Source organism: Malurus melanocephalus, unplaced genomic scaffold (assembly GCF_030028575.1).
Source record: "Malurus melanocephalus ecotype Western Australia unplaced genomic scaffold, MMel_1.1 scaffold_221, whole genome shotgun sequence".
In the NCBI taxonomy this organism is placed as follows: Eukaryota; Metazoa; Chordata; class Aves; order Passeriformes; family Maluridae; genus Malurus; species Malurus melanocephalus.
This window is the reverse complement of record NW_026623453.1, coordinates 304,261-329,992: the sequence shown is the minus strand read 5'-3', so window position 1 is coordinate 329,992 and position 25,732 is coordinate 304,261. Positions and strand designations below refer to the sequence as shown.

Genomic DNA, 25,732 nt, shown 5'->3' with positions numbered 1-25,732 from the left:
TTGTAGTATATTTTCAGTTTTAAATTCCCTTTTTTTTTCTTTTTTGTTAAATCAGACATTTAGACAAAACTGTAATAATTGCTGAGTTTTTCTAATTGCTTCCATGGAGCAAAAATCTCAGTGGAAGAGGGGAACGGAGACTGTTGTGCTGATTTCTCCAAGATAGCTGTGTGAATTGGGCAACTTGGCACTTGAGGGAAATAGAAAAAGGACAGGAAGAATGAACCCACTAGAAGCAAAACGTTTTTATTAGCTTCTGGTATTTCAACCCTACCAACTTAAGCCACAGTTAGAATGAAAAAACGTATCCGTAAAAGTCTACAATAATCCAAAACAATTAATTAAAGTTTTCCACATGTATTGAAAGTTTAAATTCAAAAAAGAACTTTTCAAGATTTAATTCTCTAACAGTATCTTCATAAAGAAAACATCCAAGTTTTTTCCTAAGTACAGATACAAAGCAAACAAGCATACTCCAAAATAATCTATGGAGAAAAAGTGGTGTAAGAGGGAAATTAAGACAGTGTAGTAATCTGCAAGCCAGACACACAGGTTAAATGCAAAATAACCATACTATCAAGGAAATATTTAAAAATGAAAATAAATTAAAGTTATATCGAATTTCTGGCTTTACTTTTTCTAAATCCTCAATATAGCACATAGCACTGCATTATGGATCATGGCAAAGACTTAGCAGTAGCAATAAAGTTACTACAGAAAAATCTTCTATGAAAATAAGACTAAAGMTACTCCTTCACACAGCTGTATGATGGCTGTAGAAATTTCACTGAATCAGTCATTCATACTAGGGCCATTTCTTTTAAAATCAATGTGAATTTCTGTAAGATGAATGTCAGCCAGCGGTGATCCAAATGTCCCAGCTGAACATGTGCTGTTCTGCTCCTTTCACTGTTTAGCCAAGCTGCACCTTTTATTCTCCCCAATACCCCCTACCTACAAAGAATGCAGTTTAGCAGGGCAGCTTTTTGGTAGCATTTTGACATTTTCTGAAAACAAACTCTTGTCCTCCCAAGGCCCCAGTCACTACAGGAGCAATACGAACACAAGCTTGAATAAAAGGTTTTGCCACTGTGCTGCTTTGCCTCTTTCATGTGCCATTTGGAGACCAACTGCCTGTACATATCATTGTAGCATATTATTTTCTGAAGAACACTGGTAAGCACCCCAGCTCACTATTACTACAACCTCCGCATTAACTATAACTGGCAGGAGGGACCTACATGGTGCTTTATAGAACTTGCTCTACAGATTTAAAGTAAAAAGCAAACATTCTCCACAGCTTTTGCATTTTGTAATATGTAATGGAGAAAACAAAGGGTTTAAATACACTAACAGGCATTTAAAAAACATTCTATCAAAGTCTGATACTATAGTGAGTCACCCTGCTGGATACCTCCCATTATGCGAAGTCTAAAATGGTATATGAACATTCCTGTGAAAATGTTATCTCCTAAATAGCACATTTTTTGTTGGCTAGGAGTTCAGATCTGCATAAATCTTTGAGGAGAAAAATATTAAAAACAAATGCCCTAACCAGTTTCTGGTTTAATTGTTACAGATCTTCAGTGTCAACTGTCAAAGAAAAAATCTCCACAAAACAATGACTAAAGGTACAGTTTTTGCTTGGTTAATGCATGGGCACTGCAGACAAGCTGCACCATAAGAGTTCGTTTCATAAGGTTGCAGGTGTCTACTGTCCACTGTTTTCTGGATTTGTTGTGGTTTCAGTGCCAACAGGTTGCACATTGTCTGCAAAATTGTGGGCATGCTCAAGAAACAAGTCTTTCAGTACACTCAGCTCCTTGGTCAGGAGCTTAATTTTTGCCTCTAAACGTTCATTTTCTTCTTTAAGCTGGTTGACCCTTTGCAGCGTGTCTTGTGCTTTCTGCTTGCTTTTTAACCGGCTCTTTTTTACTGCCATGTTGTTTCGCTCTCGGCGCTGACGATACTCATCACTGTTTCTATCCACAAAGGAATTTTTCTTTCCCTGTTTGCTTGGAGGCACAGCTTTGCCTCCACCACCAGGACTAACCGGCACCAGCTGGGGAACCTGCTGCAAACCACTGGAGTGTGCTTGGGTGTGAATCACACTTACTCCGCTCACATCTGTAGTGGTATTCTGTTGGGATGTCTTGCTCATTTGGACAGGCTGTTCTTTGACACAAAAGAATTTATTAGGAGACTGAAAACTCTTGTGTTTCTTCACTCCTGTGAAGGTGTTTCCAACAGATCTTCACATGGATTAAGGGCAAGGTGAACCTAGAAGTGAAAAAAAAAAGAGCTATCAAAGATGCTGGCTTCAGCTACAATCTTATACATCACAGCTTTAGCATAAAGTACTGATGGTACATCTGGCAGGAACACATCATAACTGTGCTGGAAGTGGACAAGCTGCCAACCACATTTCTGAAGSCTCGAATGTATTTGAATTGGATAGGACCATTACTGGGCCATCTAGTCAAGCTGTGTGAGTTGTTCACTGGCGTCACTCAGTTATTCCAAAGCCATCCCTGATGGAGGGGTGTCTAGCCTAGCCTCAAATATCTCCAGTTTCACAACCTCTGTCTTGGCAACATGTTCCACTGTCTAACTTTTCCTCCAGTTATACAATTTTCTTAGCTTTCAGACTGGAGTTTTCCTTCTGTGGCTTAAACCTATTAACAGCCTGACTCTTGACCAACAGAGGTACTTGATCCTTGTCCTCCTCGGATCATCCCTCTGGGTATATCTGCAGACAAATTCCTCCCTGATCTCTTTTCTCTGGAGCAAGGGTGCTCAGCCTGTCCATCTTTCCTCAACCATCTTACAGCTCCTGTTTTAAAGATGATGTTCAAATTGATTACTGTTGTAAGGTCTAGTACTGAGTGGAAAACTAAATCTATGAAAAAAGGTAGCCTGTTGCAAAGGCTGTATCTGGGTGACCTTCAAACACAAGCAATGTGCTGAGCCTGTAACAGTATGTGTATCGAACAGGTGGGACAGGAACACAGGGTGATGGCAGTGTAGATTACTACAGAAAGACAGGGGACTGTCACCCAGCAAAAGACAGCAACCACAGCTGACTCATCTAATAAATATGGCCYTCTGCTGTAGTTCATGCACTGGTCATTGTCCACTCTCCTTTCCAGCAGACATACTGGCCTGATGAGCAAGACATCCTCTCACCTGACTCATGTTCTCTTGCTGCTGAGGTCAGCCTGCTCCTGGCCCTACTGGTGGCRCAAGGAGGATTCCACCACAGCTGCTGCAGGGACATGACCCTGGCAAGGCTAACTTGTGATGACTTCCTAAATGGCTGGGAGAGAACAGGGGAAGGGCAACAGGATGGTCCCAAAGCTCCTGAAACACCTACCTATGGCTCTAATGAAAAGTACTCAGTGATCAGTTAAACGAGTGTGGATTTGTCATGCTGAAGAAAAGCATTTAACTGGCACTGAACAATCCTACTCTGAGGTCAGACTGTGTGGCAGCGGTGCAGCCCAGCACTCTGTCACACACAGACATGCAGTATCACACCACCAGTGTGACACATCCTCCCTGCCCATCCTCCACAGGTCTGGGGGAAATGCAAGCACCTGCTGCAGCAGTGGGCAGCACTGACCACCCAGTGTAGGCAGTGTCCAGCCCAGGAACACATCTCACATCTGACCACCCAGTGTAGGCAGTGTCCAGCCCAGGAACACATCTCACATCTGACCACCCAGTGTAGGCAGTGTCCAGCCCAGGAACACATCTCACATCTGACCACCCAGTGTAGGCAGTGTCCAGCCCAGGAACACATCTCACATCTGTAAGAGCACAGTGATGGATGGCTGCACTGTCTGCYTGAGGAGTGGAGGGATGTGTGAGAGGTTTGAAACCAAGCTCCTGTGTATCACTGGTCATTCTAAACTCACAGGTTCATCAGCTGTGTACTGTTCCTGTTTATTTTTCTCAGCAATCTGAGTTGTTGTTTTACTTTTGGATGGGATAGCATTCAAATGTTAAAATTCCACTGTGTAGACCAACTGCACATTTTCTTCCACTGAAAAGGCCAGATTGAGATGCTGTTGGAGAGTGTAGTTCAGTAACATTTATGGAAAAGTCCACTAAGTTTGGCTTGACTGTTACTTAAAATTAACATTCTGTCACTGAGAAGTTTTCCAGTTGTAAAGATGTATGAGTCTATCAAGAAATATTTACATTTTCCTATTTCAGGGCAAAGGAGATCATCAGCTCTTTTTGACACCTGTGGAGCTGAATCTAGATAGTGACAAACACCTTTGTATTTAGTATTTTCCTGATTTCAACTTTCAAAGACACTTTTGCAAACCACATTCGAGTCTCAGATTCTGACCAAATAAGCAGTTTGGTTGGGCACTTAAACTGAATACCCAGCTGCCAAGGTTTTCCTGCGCACCAACACCAGACTGACAGGGCCAGTTGTAGTAGCTGTGTAACTGCACAGACATTTTTAGTTAAGGTGTAAGTGTATGCTCCTCTTAGAGCATACACAGTTCTTGTCTGCACTTTGAGGGCTACAGAAATCCTGTATTTTAAAATAAAGTATGTATAGTTCTGTTAGATTGTCTCTGACAAGTAGATTTTTGACACATTTTCTAAATCAGACAATGTTCTGCTATCCCCTCTGCTTCAACACATTTTAGTGCTTGCCAAGTTCACCTGACAGGCCAGTTATGTAACCCACACCATTTTTACAATCCGATTGTTGTGCTCCATGAGCTATTACTACAGAGAAAGGGATGGTTACTGCCCCCAAAGGAACCCCACCTGACATGTAACACATTCCTTCACATCACCAGGTTTCCATGTGCCATCTCTATATGCTGTCAAAACTATTTAATACTGCCTTAACATTCCTTACCTATCTCTATCAGATTTCCCCATGATTAAAAAAAATTATTGTTCCATTAAACTTAATATTAATGAAGTACTTTAGCTGGGCACTACATGGATATAATCAGAGAAGATAAACCGTGTCCACCTCTCCAGCAAAAATTCTAGTCCTGCTGGAACAGACCTCCCKCAGTTCCCACTGGAACTGATCTGTTTTTCATTAAATAACTATTTCTTGAGTGAGAYATGCTCTTGCGTGGCCTGATGATCAGGACCCTTAACTGCAAGAGGTGACACCTGGATTCCCATCCTGCTCCACAGAATATGCAGTGCAAGTAGAACTSACTGTACTGCATCACAGAGTTACAGGAGTGCTAAGAGTTGAGGCTTGAAATTAGTTTTTCCCCCTGGTGATTTGGAGGCTGGATGCCTATTACCAGTTGTCAGAAAGCTATCCCAGACAGCAACAGGTGCTATGGGGCATCCTTCAGCAGACACTGCAAGGAGATTTGAAGGCAGCAGGTACAACACATGCAAAGGGGACTCTCAAGAAGGGTGAGGTAAAGGACAAGATAATTGGGAGAAGCCATGAAGGTGGGGAGGCAGACAAGGTCTCAAATTTCTCAGAGTCCCTGCAATACAAACACAGCTCCTCCACCCCTCTCCACACAGGTTGGTTTCCTGAGTGGGTGACAGCTCCAGCACAGCAGGAGACAACTCCTCAGAGAGCCAGCCCAGTTTCCTAGCATCATGTTCCCACAAAGCTGCTCATTAGCTTCAGCTCAGCAACAGCCCTAGGCTGGTTCCACCCAACACATGGTAGTGTTTGCAGTGGCCAGTTAGAACTGCCTAATTCTCTCCTTGGGCCACCAACTGGCCACCCATGAAACCAGCTGGCCACCCACTACAGCATAATAGCTGGTAACTTAAGAGGTGTCTTCTCAGGCAGAGAGATGTTTCCTACTGTCTCACAGTGCTCCTCGGGCATCAATGAAGCAATGAAGCTTTCACACACACRAAAAATAAAAGCCAAGTTATAAAACGTCTATATGTTTGCTTTGGCAATAAAAACATGTTTTGTTAATTAAATCAGTATTTTAACTTGGTAGCAAAAAAATATACAGTGCTTCTCTCTGCTCCTTTCCTGAGATGTGACTGTGCTGATTCTGTGCAATAAAGTCATCCTGACTAATGATCAAATTCAGTCAGCTGTCTTGTCAAATGCAAAATCAGTCCAAATCTAAACACGATAGGTGGCCTCTCTTCTCTTGGACTCTACTCCAATAGGATGCAGTTCTAGATTCCAATGACCCTGTACTAAGGACAGTGACACAGAATCCAGGCACACATTTACTGAACAGTGGGAGGGCTAACTCCTGCAAGGATCACGCTCACAGGTTTGAAGGAGTTGATGCTAACTCTCCCGTACTGAAGGCTGAGCAACAACTCTTTTGAGACTGGGTAGTTCAAACCCATCATCTCTTGTCACAGCTRACAACATCGCTTTTCCGCTTTTATTTCAGAATCTCCCTTTTCAATATACATCTTGCAAGAAACATGCACTCTAACATCCTTAACAGACTGTATCGGAACACCTAAAACACGAATTTTAACATGGCATAATCCCACACACCAGGAGGCAAGGAGGTATCAAATGACTGTCTTTCGAATTAAAACAACATCTACGATTTCTAACGATGAATCAGTTCCTTAAATCCGAAAATTTTGCAAATTATAAATGCTTATACTTTCCGAAGAAACTCTGCATGGCACTGTTACGGAGCTGCGACTGTTCTTCCCTACCAGATATCAGCGCTAAGGCCGACGCCGAGTTCCCTGCCTGACAAAGCTCAGGTTTGAAACTTGCGACTGGAGCTACGGAAATTCCCGGGGAACCTGACACATCTGTCGAGACGCACCCTAGGGAGCGCCCGGGGACCGGGCGGCAGTGCAGGCGCTCTGGGGCGGCTCGGGCGCTCCCGGTGTCCCCGGGCTGCGCTCCCCGGCTGCGCCTCGGCCAGGCGCACTCCCGCCGCGCAGCGAGCGCCCGACCGGCCCCGCCGCCGAACGCCCCCGGAGCGGCCCCGGCGCGGCCTCACTACCCCTTGCCACCGGGCCGGGACCCACCGCGGGGACCAACCCGGCCCGGCCCTCCCCGGCGGGCCCACGGCGCCGCCACCGCCCTCTCCGGGCCACCCGCCCGCCGAGGCCGCACTGCTCCTCCCCCGTCCAAGCGGGACGCGGGGGTGCCCGGCGCTGCCAAGCCGTGACTTCACCGGGGGAGGGGAGGGAGCCGGGGCCGCCCGCCGATTGCATCACGCGCTGCCGCACGGGCCCGGGAGCGGCCGCGACCCCGCGCTCCCCCGGCCCCGGCGCGCGCCCCCCGCGCTTACCTGAGCGGCGCGGGCGGCGGGAGGGGCCGGGCGGGCCGCGCTCGGGACCGTGCGCGTGCGGCGAGCGCCGATTGCGACACCGCGCGGGGCTGCCCCGCCCGCCCGGGTGATGCAACCGCCCGGTGATTGACAGCGGGCGCGGCCAATCAGCGCCCGGCGGGGGCGGGGCCGTGGTCTGAGGTGTTTGCGTGTGAGGCCCGCGCGCGACTGAGGGGCTCGGCTTCAGTCCCGTCACGACCTCAGCGTGTCAAGGGCTGGGTTTGGCCGCGGCCGAGGCTCTGCTATGGCCGAGGCTCTGCTATGGCCGAGGCTCTGCTATGGCCGCTGGGTTTGTGTCTCTGCGCTCTGCAGCCGCGCTGGAGGAAAATACGCTCGGGGCACGGGTGTCGCTGAGCCGGCTGCGCCCAGCCCGTGGGAGCCGTCTTCCCCTCTCCGTCGGGGGTGGGGTGGAGAGGCCGCCCTGCCCCGCCAGAGGGTTGCGGGGAGCGAGGCGGCAGCGCCCCCGCGCCGGTGGGAACCAGGGGCCCGTCCGTACCTCCAGGAGGCCCCGGCGCCTTGCGCACCCGAGGGCGAGAAGCCGAAGCTGCATTTCCCGGATGAATCCCAGCGCGGGGAGCTCGTCTTGGGCCCCGCGGGAGGGACACCGCAGCCTCGGTGTGCCCGGACCGAGCGGTTTCCTGGGGGTGCCTGGCACAATTGGTCGCAGCGTGGTGATTATAACGCCAAGGCTGTGGGTTCCATCCTCGTATGGCCACTCGTTTAGGGGCTGGACTCCATGATCCCTGTGGGTCTCTTCCAGTTCAGCATGGCCTGTAATTCTGGTGACGTTGGCTAGTGCCCAGCGCACAATCGAAGTAGATGGTGGCATATTTCTCTACTGATTGGCATCTCGTAATTATAAAGGAGAGTTATTAATTAACACCTGTCTGTGTATTCCCATCTTGATCCTAGCTGCCATGTGGTTTGCCTCCATAAGATGTGAGATAACGGGGAAGGAATACCAAAGACATCGAGTATCATCAGGTCTCCTGACAACATAAATTATGACGAATTTCTAAATTTCGTGGATTCTTGGTTGATTTTTCTTTTCAAACTTGCTGTTAGAAAGGAAGCCCTAAATGCTGGAAGACTAGGAAGCATCTGGGTCAAAGAGTTAAATGTCATGGGAAGATTATGCACCATTTTACTGGTACGTTTATTGTTACAAAATATATCACTTTTTGTAGAGACATTATCTTTTTGCCCTTAATATTTTCCAGACACTTTGGTTTATATCACTTTAGTTCTGTCCAAACAAGCATATACAATATTATTTTAGATAGATAGATAGATACACACACACATAGATCTCAAGCTGTGTGTGAGCAGAGTGTTTGCAGCTCCCTGAAGGGGAAATATACACTTCAATACAAAGGTGTGTGTATTTGTAGCGAGCAGGTCTGAAAACCATGTTTTTAAGGTAGGCAAGTTTGGAACAAGTTCAAGCGTGCAGACCAGTGGAAACAACAGTGTTGGAACAGTGTATGCAGAGAGAAAAAGTAAAGATTTGTGCTAATCTGTTTTACCACATAAACCTGCTTGAAAATGTTTTATGTCTGCAAAAGACCTGAGAAGAATTAGATTTGTAAATAGTTGCAGAGCTCAGTAATATAGATACAAAATTATTTGTATTTATCATTTTCATGGCTGTCTGATGTTGTGGAGGGTTTTTTTTTTCTTGTTTTTGGAAAGCCCTGTGGAAAATAAACCATATTTGCAGAAAAATTCTGAGGGTTAGTCTGGGTGAACCATTTTACTCAGCTTATTTACCACAAAGATACTTTTCCTTGTCAGTCATCAAGTATTTGCTTTAACTTCTCTAATGTTGTTGTGTCTCTTAATTGAAACAGTTATATTTTCTGTGACAATGACTCATCCATCTATAACTAGAGCAAATTCCAGGTAAGCATTAAACATTATCCTTTGCTCACAATAGTTAAGTAAATGTGTGCTCTTAGTATTCTTTCCTGGGATTTTAGAGCACTTTATGATCATTAATTCATTAATCCTCATCAAAGATAGCTGAAGAAAATAAAATGTAGATGAACTTATTCTCACAGTCTGATTATTTTAAACACTAAAGCTCACACATAATTCCCTGCATGTAGGACACTCCAGTGCTTAGTTGGCATTGTATCCTGTTAGAGGAAACCATCACAGAGTGTACTTCAATGTTTGCAGGATATTTTYCCCCCAATGTTACAGTAAAAATAGAATATGATGGAAGCAATCTAAAACSCAAGCATGGAAATATATGGGTAACTGTGATGTGACATTGAAATACACACTTTGCCTGTTTGTGTACAAGTTGGGCCAGAGGAGCAGTAGCTCTGGAGTCAGGTGTCACAAGCAAGTTGGTCCCTGCTGGGATGGAGCCCTTCTCACTCTGATTCTAGATGTGTTCATATAGCAACAGATTACCCATATGACTAAAGATAGTACTGGAACCGTATCTTATTTTCACATGTATTATCCAGTCTCATGATTGTTTAAAGACTTTAGTCACACTGGTATCACACTGGTAATCAGTGTCTTCAAGTAATCTACAGCAATTCACAGTTAGAGGCAGAAAGGCCATTGTGGGAATAGAAACTGTGGGAATTGGACTCAGAAGATACAAAGGGGAGGGCAGCCTGTTGGGACAAATGTCCCTGTTTATTGCCCGCTCAGTATGTTCCCTTAACACAAAAACATTWAGAAGTTCCCTGGAGCCTTTCACTTAGAGTGAAAACTACTTTGTTGCACTTGGAATAGTTACTCTTGTGTCTGATTTCATGCTCAAGTGTCTTACCTCTGTCTTCATGGGCAATTATTTCTTTGTCTTAAAAAACAAAAAAAAAAAAATCCAATAAACTCCTGGACTACAACCTGCAAGTTTTTTGGTTTTTTTTTCTGTAAGCATTTGCCTCTGTTTCCTTCATGGATAAGACTTCACCAGGTTTTTTTTTTTACTTCAGACTTCCACATTTCAGTTAAAAGTTTACTTTTCACACATGATGCTGCTGAATCAGCAGCATGCCTTCGAATCCTAGAGAAGAAATCAGTAATTTCCAGTGATTTAGAAGAGAAAAAAATAAATGTRTATGTAGTTTACATGTGGAAATAAATAGGCCCTTTCAGGTAAAAACACGTAATTCCAGGCTGTGATGAATACACTCAAATGTATTTAAGGGCAAATGCACTGAATTATACCAAAATATAACCTTTTCTTGGTAACTGCTATCCCTTTTCTTGATAATCTCAACCTAGACTTATTCAAGATTGGAAAGATTCACTCAATATGATTACATTCCTTATGATCACCAAGCAGATGGCATTCATTCAGAAATATCCCAGAAATACAAAGTCTGTAATAGAGGTTTTCCATAATCTTATTATTGCAAATCTCCCTTCTCTTAACAGCCCTGTATTTTGGTATTACAATAATTACATTTTGTGTTCAGGACTGACCTGCACCAAGAYCAAAATCCTATTGTTAGAAATCAGAATTTTGCAGAGCTGGGGCTATTAAAGCTTCAAAAGCAGAAGGATCACTGAGTTTCTTTTCTCAGGAATCTGGCTATATTTTAAAAAATAGAGTGCAGAGAGAAAAAGCAATATGAATAGCTCTGCCTATTTGTTTGAAAAAGCTTATACTTCCTAAGCACAGAGCTCAGTGTTTTTATGATCTGATAACTTAAATGACAGAAATTCATGTATTAATAGCTGATTTGTCAGAGGTAGCCTTTTTGACTAGGTGAGGAGAAAGGAGASAAAAGATTGCTTAATCATGATTGCTATTACAGTATCATACTGCTAATTCTATCACTGACTCGCTACAGCCTTGGAAAGTTACAGTGCTTTTGTTCTATCAAATACTAAATAAAGGAAMCAATCTGTTCTAATAGCAAACATCTATTTTATTGTCACATTGCCTGGAGTTCTTTTGCAGGAAAAATCGAGTGCTTTTGTTCTTTTTCTCTATGCAACTAATAAGTCTTGTAACTAAGTATTTCCAGTTTCTAGTTCTGCATCTTCCAGTACTACTACGCTTATTTGCAGTTATCAAAATATCCAGCTTATCTAGATATCTAGAGTTACTCATACTCATACTGAAAATCAGTTAACTCAATTACATGGGTAAAATAAAGGCAGTGGTTSTCGGAGGACAAAAGCCCCCAAAATAGACAGCTGTTCCCTCCCCCACAACTTCAGCWGACTATTGAGTGATAGGAAAGGGAATCAGGCTAACACAGATGTCTTACAGTGTCTGCAAATAATAGATCAATGAGATATATACATCATATAGTAGAAAACTAATGCATTGATAATTTGTATGCTTTTACAACAAGCTCAAGGTGTCATTTCTATAGGCATTATATGCTGTGCTTCTCCAGCTGCAGCTGTTCACATTTCCTCGAGTTTTGGCGGAAATGAGAGGTTTGGTGCTTTATGCCAGATGAAGTGGTTGAATCTAGTYGAGTCAGCAACAGTGGTGCCCTGAGATTTGATTCCCTAATTGCCCTATTTTTGTTTCATGCCATTATCAGGAAGTTAATTTTTTWAATCAGAAACTGTTAGCAAGCACTTTCAGAATCAGCCAACTGCATAGATGCAAAGTATGTCAACTTTTGCAAGTTTCCCTTTTTTGTATGGTATTCTGATTAGTAGGCTGGTTTCTTCAGCAGTCAGATATCAGTCTTCTCTTTCATAGCAACAAAATACCTGTTGATGGTCAGTTTATATTTTGATGAAACCCTTAGTCAGTCTATGCTGTCATGCTGTCAGGAATTTGTTCTTCAAGGCAAACCAGCTCAGGTTCTCCAATACCAATGTTCCATTTTACCAGATAGTACTTTGATCTGAGAGCCATGGCTTGAGCCATGGCTTTGTGGAGGATTTGAAGACAGAGGGACATCTCGTTACCTTTGTGACAATTCTCTGCACATAAAAGTACTGTCACAAAAATGTGTGCTTTTAAGCATATGGTTTAGCTTTTTAAGCACCAAGTTTAGCATATGCCATCCTGTCTCTTCATTGTATTCCAGAGGACTGTTTAGGAGATGACCAATGTATTTTAGGTAAAGATGACCAGATATACAAAAGTGTTCAGTAGCCACAAGTCCCTTTGAAGTGAGAGAAGCAGCTGGGGTTACTTTCTGTGACCTTCTATGGAAATACCAGAATATGGAATTAGAAACTTTCTTGTAGGTATTTTAGTTTAAAAGTATCAAATGTGTCCCTGAAGAATGCCTGGTCTTTGAGGAGGCTTCTAGGTGTCTCAACTGAAAGTGTTCAGATTTCTGGAATATCATCTAACAAAAAGAATGAACACTATGTTCCTTTAATTTTTTTACAGTATTTTTCAAACATGTGTTTGTGTTTTAGTGTTCTCTGGCTTTGCTCTGATGTATAGTGAGCCAATGAAAATTAGTATAGCCTTTGTTATGAATTTCACTGGGTCTCGGCTTGAGTTTTACCAAGCTTCTTTAGTAATTGTACTAAATGCAAACTGCAAGTCCTCTGGTATCTACAGAATGTGACAGGGATCTGTAGACTGCCACTATAGTTTTGGGRGTTTGCTGCCATGTGTATATAAAATGTTAGGTAAGATGAGGCTGCATAGCTAAAAATGAGTAAAAACAAAGTAGAWAAATGGATTGAAAGGAAAATGCTATTTATTGTGTGAGTATATGTACACATATAAAATCTGGTTCAAAAGAGACTTGTTAGAACTGAACAAGTCTGAGCGAGAATTAATGGCCCACACCTGGGAATAAGAGGTGAATTCTCAAGTATCCAGGTTTAGTAACTGCCACACCTGTCCTATATTCCCAAAAGCATAAATGAGGCCTGCAAGGATTTAGATAGCTTAGCTTCTGAATGCACACTGMCATGGCTCTTTTCCAAGGCGTCATCAGTCACCGCATGAAAATCCCCACCCATAATTACTAGGGCATTATTTATCACAGAATATACTCTAGTGAAGATTTTACCTTATTCCTATGATATCAAGAAGAATGAATAGCTTTATTCATTAATTTTATACAGACTTCAAAATGGTTCAGAACAGAAGCCTAAAATAAACACCCTTCCAGAAAARCAATGAAATTGGAGAGACATAGCTTTGTTTGTGGTCTTATGGTGTTGGAAAGATGAGGATACAAACTGCATTCTCATCAATGGTTTTATTATTCCCCGCAACCAATATGACCTCTGAAATACCATGAAAAGCRCAAGGAATGGCCACTTGAAACACAAAACTGAGTCAGGCACCTGGCAGAGGACAGTCCACCTGATTGTTTACTCTGCCTCAATTCTGTTAATGAACTTGAATAAAAAATGAGTTATTTATGATCATAAAACATATGTGGGARGACAGTTTGAGAAAGTGTATTGGCCATTGCAACACATCTGTCACTGACCTCCTGCTACAACAATGAGGAGAATTTTGGATGAGATAATCAGTGACAGATACAGTCAAGTAGACAGGCAAGTGGACTCTATCTTTTGTCCCCGGCTGTCTTGGTTTGAAAGACAGGTGTTTGCCAATGAAGGCAGGGACCCCGCCTTGGAGTGGTGGATATGATCCCCCCCACCCCCTTCCCTCCAAATTATTACAGCTTTGAAAGTTACAGGCTCTCAGGCAAGAATATGGGTAAAAGGGAATTRCAGTTTTTACTAATATGTATAACAAGGTGAAACAAATAACAACTATAGCAACAACCAACCCAGTCCCTAACCCAGTGACAGCTTCACACCCAAACACTCCCTCCCCTTTGGTGCAGTTCCAGTCCCAGCCAGCAGGGGCGCTGTTGGCTCCCGGCCGGGCAGGGCGGGTGCGATGATTCCCCGGYGGCTGCAGGGGGCGCTGTGGGCGGGTCCCGGCTGGTTCAGATCTCCCAGTGGCCGATGGCGGACACAGAACGGCAGAGATGGATGGAGAAAAAGTTCCTCTGCAAACTCACAGCGGAAACGCCAATCTCAGTGCTCCTCTGGACAGCAAGAAACCCCAGAATGGCCGGATGAGCAAAGAGACGAGCAGAATCCTGTGGCTGCAGATGGGATGCAGCAGAACTCAACCACTGCAGCTGAATCTCAGGGGTTCCCAGCAAGGCACAGGGGCAGAAGATCACAGGGCAGCAAACAGGAACCAATAACCGGAGATGCTGGGCTCTGCAGCAACAGCAGGCGAGTTCTCCCCCTCAGGCAGCAGGTCCAGCTCCTTCCCCGAGCCAAGCAGGGCAGGAAGTGAAGCTACCCCTGCCACACAGACACACAGACACACAGACACACAGACACACAGATACACACACACACTCACACACACACACACACACACACACACACACACGCCCTCCCGGAGCCCAGAACTCTCATGAGAACTTCCATCTCTCCAAAGAGAGGGAAAAAAAACCCCAACAAACTGCCAGGCAGGAGAAGTGCCCAGGGAGACCCATTGTCTTCACCAATCACCCACCCATCAAAAGGATGACCTGGCAATCAGTGTATCCCAGCAACAAAATGGGAAAGAAAAATACCCCAAGAAAGGAAACAAAAGGACAAACCTTAACCCACAACACTGGCAAAGAGGATAAATACCTCAGCATGGCCATCTTCCTTCCAGAAAGTCAATTCTCTGCATTTGGTGAGTTAACTGTTTTTGGTTTGCCTGCCTCCTGAAATGGAAGCAAATTCCAAAGAAACATCAGGGCACAGCCTTCTGCTTTGGCTCTGCCAACCTTCAAACATAATGCAGACTCCCAGAAAAACGAAGCAATTACACTTACGCTTGCAGGCATCTGACTATCTCTGTTATTGTGAACTTACAAGGCACAATCTAGGTTTGTATTGAATATAAACAGTGCAGACAAATTTTTAGAAGAAAACACTTTGTAACATGTGCTAGGAACAACAATGTAATTGGAGGACTTACCTGGTTTTCTCCCCTCTCCTCAGCAACTATATCAGACTTCCCTCTTGTAGGAGAAGCTTTGTGCATCCTCCATTTCTACATGTCCTTTGCAGTCATGTTTGTGCACCTCAAYGGCTTTCAACTCAACAAATCTCTATATACAGGGAAGTGTCCTCGTTCTGAGTTTTTTAGCTATCATGTGGGGTTTTCATGCATCAGGCATGATTTTTTTGATCAGAAGTTCTCAGACAACTAAGACACCTATTGAAGTTATCAGGAACCCTGCCCAATAAGAGAATTGAGGCTCAGCARTATTACAACAAAGCTGATGTCAGTGAGTTACAGTGGAACAACCTGTCTGCGGAAACATGGAGCAAATGAGAATAACATGCAAAGGAAAAGTTGATGACAGCACAGAACACTTTAGAACATTGAAACTGCTGTCATAGACTCCCAGTGCTGTATGTGCACCAGCAACCAACCACCAACTTGGCAGAGACAGAGACTTACTCTACCAAAGCACGGCTGCCCCTGAAGACTGTTTTGCTGCAGACGCAGTATTTGCTGAACATATACATTCTAAAGAGGACTTCACCAARGTGTACAGAATTTTAGAAACCTTAAAGCTGTTGCAGGTTAGGATTTCTCCTTCTTCTCCCTCTTTCTTTTAAAGAATTTTCTATCATTTGTTGCCTAAGAGATGATAACTACGATACTTATGAGACATGATGCCCAAAAAAGGCCAAGGAATAAAACTCCATAGACCAGTGTCTATAGAGCAGGTATTTGCTTATTGCAGTGCTGGAGGTGAGGGGGATTTCTGCTCCTAACCCACCTGCCTTTGCTTCAAATTAGCACATATTTATACAGTAAGCATGGTGTAACATGAACATTGTCACTGCCCCCCATACGCCCACCATACACCCACTACTATACATGGGCACGGAAATACACGATATCATAGTCTGACAAGTACGCGTGTGTCATCCTCAATTCGGTGTTCGCGAAGAGGGAGGGGCCCTCCCTCTAATGAGATACCATCCTCTTCATCATGGAGGACTTTTAACCTTTATCTTCAGGGCATGTGCAGTTGTGACATTCATGCGTTTTCTCCAGTCCTCCAAGTCGTAATTTCCAATTATTTTGCTGATTGTCCCGTGTTTCTGCCAAGTTCTCATTAGTGCTTGCTACTGTTCCTTGTTGTAGTATCTACCTGTCTACTTTCTTCAGAACTTTTCTGATTTATGCCTCTTGGTGATTTCACATATCTATGTACTAATTCAGCTGGTTAGATTACGTGCAGCTGGTACACTATATGTTGCTAATACACTATTAAAAAACTTATAGCAATATATTAAAAAGTTATCATTGATAATATATTGAAAGTGATTACACTGTATTTTAATAATATGTAAAAAAAGTTATTACATTCTTATATTGATAACGTATAAAAAGGCTATAGCAGGTTTTCAATTAATAGGCCTCCTAAGCACCTTGACAAAAGATGCAGCTGGGAGGAGGCGGAGGAAAGGTACAGCTGGCTGCCCTCCTAGCTGGGGGACTTTCTCTTGGGAAGTGCAGAGATACAGCAATATTTTGGCTGTAGGGCTCGGCMCTCACATGCTCTCTTGGGATAGGGGTGGCGACAGGTGTGGTTTTGGTGCTGGACTGTTGCTGCCCACGGAATTCGCTCCTGCTGCAGAGTTTTTGCCCCGCACTGCTTCTCTTTACTGTGGCTGAGCCTCTGCTCATGAGAGCAGCTGTTCAACTAGGACCTTTTCAACACCGGATCTCCCAGGGAAGGGGACCCCGACCTCCTGAGGGAGGGTGTCCCTGCTGTTGATGGGGCCTGGCTGCTGCTGCTTCGGTCTTTTTGCTACATTTTAACCTGACACCCACGGCTCCTGCATTACATTTTGTTTGCTACCCCAGTTGTGCCCGCCTCTGCCGTTCCAGCTGCTCCTGCTATAGTCCATTTCCCCATCCGAAGAGGCACTGGGACCGGCTTCCCCGTGAATTTGTTAAGGAAGGCCCTTTTCCATCTCTCCCGCCTGCGGAGCCACCATTATCACCCGGACAGACAGCTGAGCCCGCGCCACAGCGCCCCTGCCGGCGCGGGGGAATCACCGCAGCCTGAGCCCGCGCCACAGCGCCCCTGCCGGCGCGGGGGAATCACCGCAGCCTGAGCCCGCGCCACAGCGCCCCTGCCGGCGCGGGGGAATCACCGCAGCCTGAGCCCGCGCCACAGCGCCCCTGCCGGCGCGGGGGAATCACCGCAGCCTGAGCCCGCGCCACAGCGCCCCTGCCGGCGCGGGGGAATCACCGCACCCACCCTGCCCGGCCGGGAGCCAACAGCGCCCCTGCTGGCTGGGACTGGAACTGCACCACAGGGGAGGCTGCTTACACAAGGCTCTTACCGTGTTTCTGGATTTGGTGCTGTTGTTTGCTTGCCTTGTAATACATACTAGTAAAGAACTGTTATTCCTTTTCCRACATCTTTGCCTGAAAACCCTGTAATTTCAAAGTTACAATCATTTGGAGGGAAAGGGTTATAATTTCYATTCCAAGGGAAGTTCCCATCTTCCTTGTCAGACAAAGGATCTTTCAAGCCAAGACAAAAGCACATAATAAATATTATAAAAGTCACAATCATTTTTGTGGGGTTTTGAGGCTCTCTTCCTGGGAGTACAGGCTTTGCTTTTAAGTCACTTGCAATCCTATTGGAATGTAGTTTGGCAGTTGGAGAAAAAGACTGCTTACCAGGAAAAGAGATTCTTCAAACTACGTTTGTTTATATGCACTTTCATGTCACGTCCTCTTTTTCTTCTTSTGTAAAGCCCTTTGACATTAGGGGCCTCAGCAAGTGGGACAAAGGGTCTAATGCACATGGTGGTCTTTTTCCTTCCTGTGAATAAAATAAAGACAGGATAAGTGCACACAGGTGCATGTGTACTCCTAGCAGGAATATGCACATTGGCAGCCAGACCCAGAGAACTCCAGCTATGAGAAACTTCTATACTGCTAGCAAGATAACGTGGAATGTTCTGCTTTAYTGATGCCACAGATAACTGGAAAACTTTGAAAACAAATGCCAATRCCTTAAGCCCAAAGTTTATAACAAAGTATTTCATTTGTGTGAACCCTGATTTAATGTAGGGGCATTTATTGAATACTAGTGTGTGGCATCAGTAGAGAGTACTGCAGCACAGCCTGAAACAGCCCACTTGTCTTTGGCTTCCCCCATGTGAAGGTTGTAGTTCTGGGTGCCAGTTCACCTCTCAGACACCTCATGCTATAGCAGCATTGGTTGCTGAGCTAAGGGAAACTGAGGAGCTGCATGCTTTTACTTTCTTTCTGAGTGTTTTTAAATAGATTCCTAAAAAGATTTTCAGTCTGCTTAAAATTTGATAAGTCACACATTATGACACTCCACCACCAGATGGATGTGATCAGAATATGTAGATCCAAGGACTCAGAGCTATTTCAGTGCTGCAAGGGAGATTTGACTGTGTAGCTCTGGGCCCACTGAAACAAACAGGCAAGGGGCACTGAGGCAAAGCACCTTCTCAAAGACTAYGTTTGCAATCAATACATCAAAAGATCTGAGCTCTACTTGCAGCATTCCCCACATTTCCCATGTTTGAACATTTAGCATTTCCTCTTAATAGGGACACACATATTTATATGGCTTGTCTTCCATTACACACTGGCACCACTTTTTGCATATTCAGTGGAAACAGCAGCTGAACTTGCACAGCTATATACAAGGGACAACTATAGTTAGGAGACGCACAGTGTCTTGAACTTCCCTAAAAGAGAAGGAAATGGAAGCCTCAAATGTTATCAGTGATGACTTGAGCTGGGTAAATGATGTTTATTTCAATTTATTAATAAAGAAGAATAGTAATTCCCATGTCATCTAGACCCTGCCATAGATTTAAAGAATATCTYGATGACTTAAATGTAAATGATCCATGAGCCCTGCACTTAGTTATATAAAGACTTCCATCATCAACTAAGCCTTCTAAAGTGTCCCAGAACATTGGTGCTGGTGTGGAATAGCCCCTTTCTAAATGGAAAATACCGACCCACTATCAACTGTAGTGTCTTAGCCAACATGAATGCCAGCTGTGTCAGCTGTGGTAACTGTGAGCAGTTGTTTCTCTGACAGGGAGCAACAGAGTTCTGTGCCAAGTTACACTTTCCTGTCCTTGTCTTTTGCAGTGTCAGATTGCAGACAACCAGCACAGATTCAGCCTTCCCATGCCATGGGTTCTGTGCCACACAAGTTTTTAATTMATAATATTCCTTTTAAAATCATATATTTTAGTAAAATAAAATCAAGAACTGTAGCACCCAGTACTAAAACATGTTTCATTTTAATTCTTTTTAGAATCACGCAACTMATTTAATTAAAAATCTGGAAATTTTGCCTGCTTAGAAGAAGACAGGAATTATTTCTCTAAAATTAAATTTTTGTTTGCCAAGTGGAACTTCACTTTGTACTTACCACATTTATGTCATAAATGAGAGCAGCTTGTACTGCTTATATTCCCAATTAATATAATGTTGGTGTTTGTCAAGGAATGTAGAATCTGTGCTCATATTAACATATTACACGTAATTTGATTAAAATTAGCATCTAGCATAATTGTTTAGGCCTGAAAGAATTATTCAAAGTGAATAGAGTTCAAAACTTTATTCCCAATTCCTATSTTTAATTACAGCACAAGACAGAAAAATAGACATTTTTGAAGTATGGGAGACCTTTCATAGTTTGTTAATTTTTTACCTACAAACGCAAGTAGTTTGCAAGGACTTTTTGTTTGGAACTTGGAATCTCTCAGCCCTGGGTTCTTGCTGAATGATTAGCCTTGGTTATACTAAGCTCCACTATAAACTATGGCCAGGTAAGTCGCATGACATTGTTGCTCCTTCTTATGTGAAGAACAGTGTCTTTTCACCATTGTTTATGAGCATTTAGAGGMCTAAACCTTTCAAACATTCTAGCAATGTCACTGACTTTTTACTTTCTGAAATATTGYAATAAAATACTTCTATGATTCCATAAAATGAGTAAAAAATATAATGGCTTCCATCAAAGTAAGTCTTCTGATTGTATTTGTATGAATTCTGATAGTATTTATTTCAAGCATTCTGTAGCTCAGATGTCGGTTGCCTTTAAACACAAAGCAGCAGGACTGGTTTATTCCAGGCATCATCATTKGAAGTAGCCAGACCTGTTTTCCTCCAAAACTTTGAAACTTTGGATTCTAGATTTTTCTCTGTTTGTGATYCTCTCGGAAAAAAACCTACTGGTTGTTAGACTCGCTTACTTTGTGTTTAACTTCTATTTCACTTAAGTTTAAGTCTTGTTTTACCTGAAGTGCAAGATTCCAGTTTGAACAAAAAAAAAAAACAAACCAAAAAACAAAAAACGGTCTTGAGGAACTCATGCAGTGGAGAAGTGGAGATCAACAACTCCTTATTCCTGTGAACAGGACTGGCATGCTGAATGTTACTATGGGCAAATTCTCTTTCTATGAAGGCTGAGAAGGCAGAATAGGTGTATTCCCAGCAGTCAGGAGTGCTGGCTTCTTTCTCTGGATATTTTCAAGTGACCTTGGAAATTTCTGCAGGAAAGAAAGGGCGATATTTCAYGTCACCTGCCAGCAGCTGCAGGAGAGCCAGTGCTACCCTGAGCCTGCTKCAGGTCAGTCACCCTGGCAGGCTCAGTATGCCATTGACAGAACTTTCAGCACTGCAAATGGTCAGCTGCCTCCTAAGCATCRTCTCTGTGCAGTGGTTACTCCTAGGAGAGTCAAGGAAATTCTGATGCTGGAAGTGTCACTATGATTAGCTTGAAACTACTAATAAAACTGTGATCCTTTTCAAGCTGAGATTGCCTCTGACTTGATTCCTTCCTCTGTGGACCTGTTGTTCCCCTGTGCTGGTGGTTGATTTGATCACAGCTTGGATTCATTTGTGATGTCACCAAGTGACTCTAAGAACTTTGCTGACCTTCCTTCCTTCCTGAGCTCCCTTTTTTCTTGTCAATGCCACTGACATTTTTCATTTAGTAGGCCAGCTCTTGTTTGGATTACTTATGCCAGTAATCCCTGGGTTATCAGTGTGATAATTAAAGAACGTTGAATTTATCTCAACAAGGGGGTCAAATTTTAGATGGCATCTGCTCTGAGCAGTAAAATGGCTTCCTCTTAGTTTAGAGTCAATACTTACAATATCTGACATTTTAAAATATGAGTCAAGTGTGTTCCCAAAACTTTCTGCCACTGAAGTAGAATGCTTTAGACATTAATAAAAGAAGTGTTGCACTGAAAGTGTATTATCTTCATATTTTCAGGTCTTAGTCCTTAATTCCATAGGTACTTTGAGCTTCAAATACTTGCAGGCAGGTAATCAAAAACTGTGAGCTAATGGGTTATCCCACTGTCCAACCTGCGAATCACACAATAGCTTCACTGTAAGAGTAGTGCAAAAAGCCCACCAGATCCTTGAGTTCTCTGAGGRCTCTCGTGCTGAAGTCTGCCATGGACTCAGCAACATCTTCACATAAGAAATGACAGCATTCAGATCCATTTTGTACCACAGAATACAACTTCTTACCACATGTTTGCTCTTTAGATTAATCTTGATCCTTGTAATAATCTCTCTCTCTCTCTTAAGGAGAGTAAATTGGATGAGAACATAGAACTTAGTCCATGTCAAGGATAAAGTTTTCTGACAGGATGTGTGATRTACTAAAATAATATAGAAATGGCATGACTATTTTTATGAGCAGATCTTTCTCTTTGTTTCCAGTCACATTGTTCTCACTTCTCCTGATTGTAAATCCTTTGTGTAGCAAAGCATCTTTTTCTATACTTCTGGAAAATGTTTAATATATTTTGGTATTTTTGTCATATAAATTTTTTTATTTGCAGATATTCAAGAAATAATGTCTACCGTGGAAGCTACTTATAAAGAGTGATTTAGACTGAGCCATGTGCTTTCATCTTTTTGGAAGTCTTTTGAGAACAGCAAAGTATAACAGCTAAGTCAGTGGCAAGATTCCTCACTACTTAAACAGTCTTCTCAAGTATTAAACTCAGTTTATACATCTCAAGTTCAGCTTTGTACATGTACCTTCTCAAAACCAGATGATTTTGAATTGCCAAAGTTATGTTTAAAAAGTACCTTTTACATTAAAAAGAACAGGTATGAATAATGTTTCAGGATGACTACACAAATATTATCAAATGATTAATGCACAGTCATATATGAGACACATGTATAAGAGACAAATAAGGGTATTTCCTYCCTTGTGATTCCATGTTACCTCACAGCATTCACAGGTGTGCTTTGAAACCAATGTTCTTGTTTGGCYTTAGATGCCACTTTAGTTAGCATAGGAAATTGATGTTTTAAGGAGAAGCTTATAATCATAATGCTCTTGGGGTATCAGAGTGAATTATTCATACAGGTGAGGAGGTGTTACTACTCTAACTTAGCAGGATTTTGGTAAATACTGATGCTAACCCAGGTGTGCAGTCCTGCTGACAAGACTATTAAGACATTGTTATTTCAGTGTCTAGTTTTTGGTGCAGTTCAGAACATTGAGATTTGTAAATTTAAGTTCCCTGCACAGCTCATGTAGGCACTTTGAAAGCACATAATTGAAATGCTGTAAGTTGGTGTCACCTGAATGGGAAAAGAAAAAAAGTATCAGTTTTCTGGATTCACAAGGTCTTTAAATCTCTGGTTTTGGATTACCCCGTATATGATGCCATGWAAAGTAGCTAGCTAAAGTCTAAGAGCCATGATCTTTACAGAATGTTTTGAGAATTCCTCCCTAAAAGCAGCATTGRGGATTAAGTTTGGGGTAGAATGCCCTGCTATTGTTCTGCTGTATAATTTATGTGCCAGGTAAGGGTCTGCATGGGTTCCTACCGAGATCAATGAGAGAGTTCAACCCCGTAGACTAAGGCTAAGGTCTAGAAGAAAATAAGGTGTATTTTCTATATGCTTCTTAAGGCACACAATGGCAAAAAAATATTATATTTTCTTGGCAGTTCACTTCAGAAATAAGTTTATTTCAGATAAAAGTTTGATCTATTTCCATTTAAAAACCCAACAAACAAGAAAGAACTGCATGAAAAGGATTTCCTTTGTAGGAAAGCAGTAGTCAAAACTTTGCATTTTCATTGGTGAAGATACTAAGGCATAGGAGCGATTAAATTCTCAGCTTTGCTACATATTTTTTGTATGGCCTTGACAAGTCATTCCATCTCACAGCYCTCTAGGTGTGAAATAGAGTAATAACACCACTCCATTATCCAGGGACATGTAATATGAACAAATTAAAGATGATGAGCCATTCATGATGAGAGAAACCACTGAAGTTTGTATGGTAAAGATAGAAGACTGGAAAGTAAATTCAACTGGGGAAAAAGGGACATTGTCATTTATTCAGAAGTGAAAGACTAGAGAAGAAGGAGTGGTTGTTGATAGGCCAAATACTGAGCAAAGGGATAACTGACTATACCAGTAGAAGAACTACTCTTAAATATCATAACATTATTTGTAGAAATCTTGAGACAAAGGTGATGGCCTAATACTGCAGAAGGCAACTGTACACTGAGAGGTAAGGAGTAACAGTATCCTTTTTTTTTTTTTTTTGAGTGGTATTTCAACTATATGTTCCTTGGAACAGAATTTAATCCTGTATCTGAAAAATATTTGCAGTGTTTTAGGCACCGTAGATGTGGTCAGTGAAATATGGTCCTAATTATAAGAGAGGAACTGTGTATGCAATGGCTCATTAACCATGCAAAGATTGTGAATGAATAAGACACAACTTCACAGAGTAATTGGTGCAAGATTAGAGGTGACAAGCTGGAAACAGATTGGGCTGTGAGGGCCATTTGAATGGAAGWGAGCAGTAATCAGGTAAATGGAAGTGAAAATACGCTCTTGATTACCTAGCTTGGAAATTGTGAAGGACTGAGTTCCCTGTAGAAGGGCCAGAAGTCAGTAGAGCACAAGGATAGCAAGAAATGAGGACATGGTCATAGATACCATGAAAACAAGGGGAATGATATAAAAAAGTAAGAGGAAGATARCATGGATTTGAGTTGGTTCACCTTGGAGTTGTGCTTCCCCAAAGGAGAAAAGCTGTAATGATAAGTTATTAAATCATCTGTTGTTGGACCAAAATGCACATAAAAAATKATAAGCGGTCCCCAGCTGCCTTTTGCAGCTGAAGGCAAGGGTCTGGTTGACTYGTCATACATTGCTGCATACTGATCTACAGGCCTCCAAGGCTTTGGCATATAAAGTCTTTTCCTTTCAAAGTTGTCATGTGTGGCAGCTTTTATGTGCAGTATCATGTGTCCCCTCCCTGGGGCATAAAATGCAACAAGGGAGGGGAGAAGTTTGTGTTTCCATACACCAAAACAAGCWAGGTGGTAGATTGCCAGCTCTTTATTTACGTAGGAAACCACTGCTGCTCCATCCCCGCCTACTCCCCAGGTGTGCTCAGGGTGCAGCTGAGGATAATAACCCCGTAATCCGTCCCAGGATAGCTGTCCCATCCTTTCTACTCCACAGTGCCCACCCCTGCCAGATTGATCTTCTTTCCTCCCCACCACTTTTGCAGGTGGGAGAGAGGAGAAGCTGRGCCATTGGTGCCATTCACCCCAAGAAGTTTTGCATGCAGACTCCTGTCTGGGGCTCTGCCAGTAGCGATGAAATATTCTGGTTTAACAAGGTAGTAAAATAAAAGTGTAGTTGCACTCTGGTTCCTAACAGGGTGGCCACATGCTGCATTCTGCCTAAACTGCCAGACTGTTGGATCAGCAAGCAGAGCACCATCCTGCCCATAGGCTGCAGAGCCAGCCTGCATCCTGCAGCCAGTAACCTGTTTTGCAGCCCACAGGAGYGAAAGGCCTGAGAACAACACAGGAGCAGAGTTTAGGTGAAATAAAGAGACTTCAGTGTTCCAGTGCAATTAAAAACTCTTAATAGTCACAAATGCACGTAGTCACATTCCTTCAGAGTTACGTTTTTCTCTTCAGTTTCCTTCCGTAAGCAGAAAGGAGTGCAGTTGACTTGKTATAGATGACTCTTGGTGCTGTTTCAAATTGCAGAGCACTTTGCTCACCCTCCCTGAGCTTCTGGACAGCAAAGTCTGCTTTGGGATGGAAGAATAGCACCCTCAAGAGTTGACAGAGCTGCTTCAGGGAGCCATAGTATGCAACACACTTCCTCTCTTAGTGAAGTCAGCTCCCTGGCTCATGTAACTTAAGGTACAAGTTTTCTCTCTAATGTTTGAAATACTCGCTATCAATCACTGTTGATATGATTGTGGAAATAAGCATTTATGCTTGTTTGGGGATGATCCAGTTCTAAACATTTTGTCTTCAGACAGGCAGGGAAAATAAAAAGACAAAGCTATATATTTTTTACTAAGCCTGGGAACCTCGTTCGTAACTTATTAAAATAATTGGAACAGGAATTTATGTTTTCATGTAGAAATAGATTATTTAAA

The 25,732-nt window shown here is 42.9% G+C and overlaps 1 protein-coding gene across 1 annotated transcript; it reads right to left on the bottom strand.

Annotated features, from left to right (window-relative positions):
• Nucleotides 1–230: 230 nt before the first annotated feature.
• CEBPG (CCAAT enhancer binding protein gamma) lies at nucleotides 231–7,335 on the bottom strand. Its single transcript, XM_057374291.1, has 2 exons — nucleotides 7,251–7,335; nucleotides 231–2,280 (listed from the first exon to the last, which is right to left on the bottom strand). The coding sequence occupies exon 2, from the start codon at nucleotides 2,159–2,161 to the stop codon at nucleotides 1,712–1,714; it is 450 nt and encodes a 149-aa protein (XP_057230274.1). The 5' UTR covers nucleotides 2,162–2,280; nucleotides 7,251–7,335; the 3' UTR covers nucleotides 231–1,711.
• Nucleotides 7,336–25,732: the final 18,397 nt, after the last annotated feature.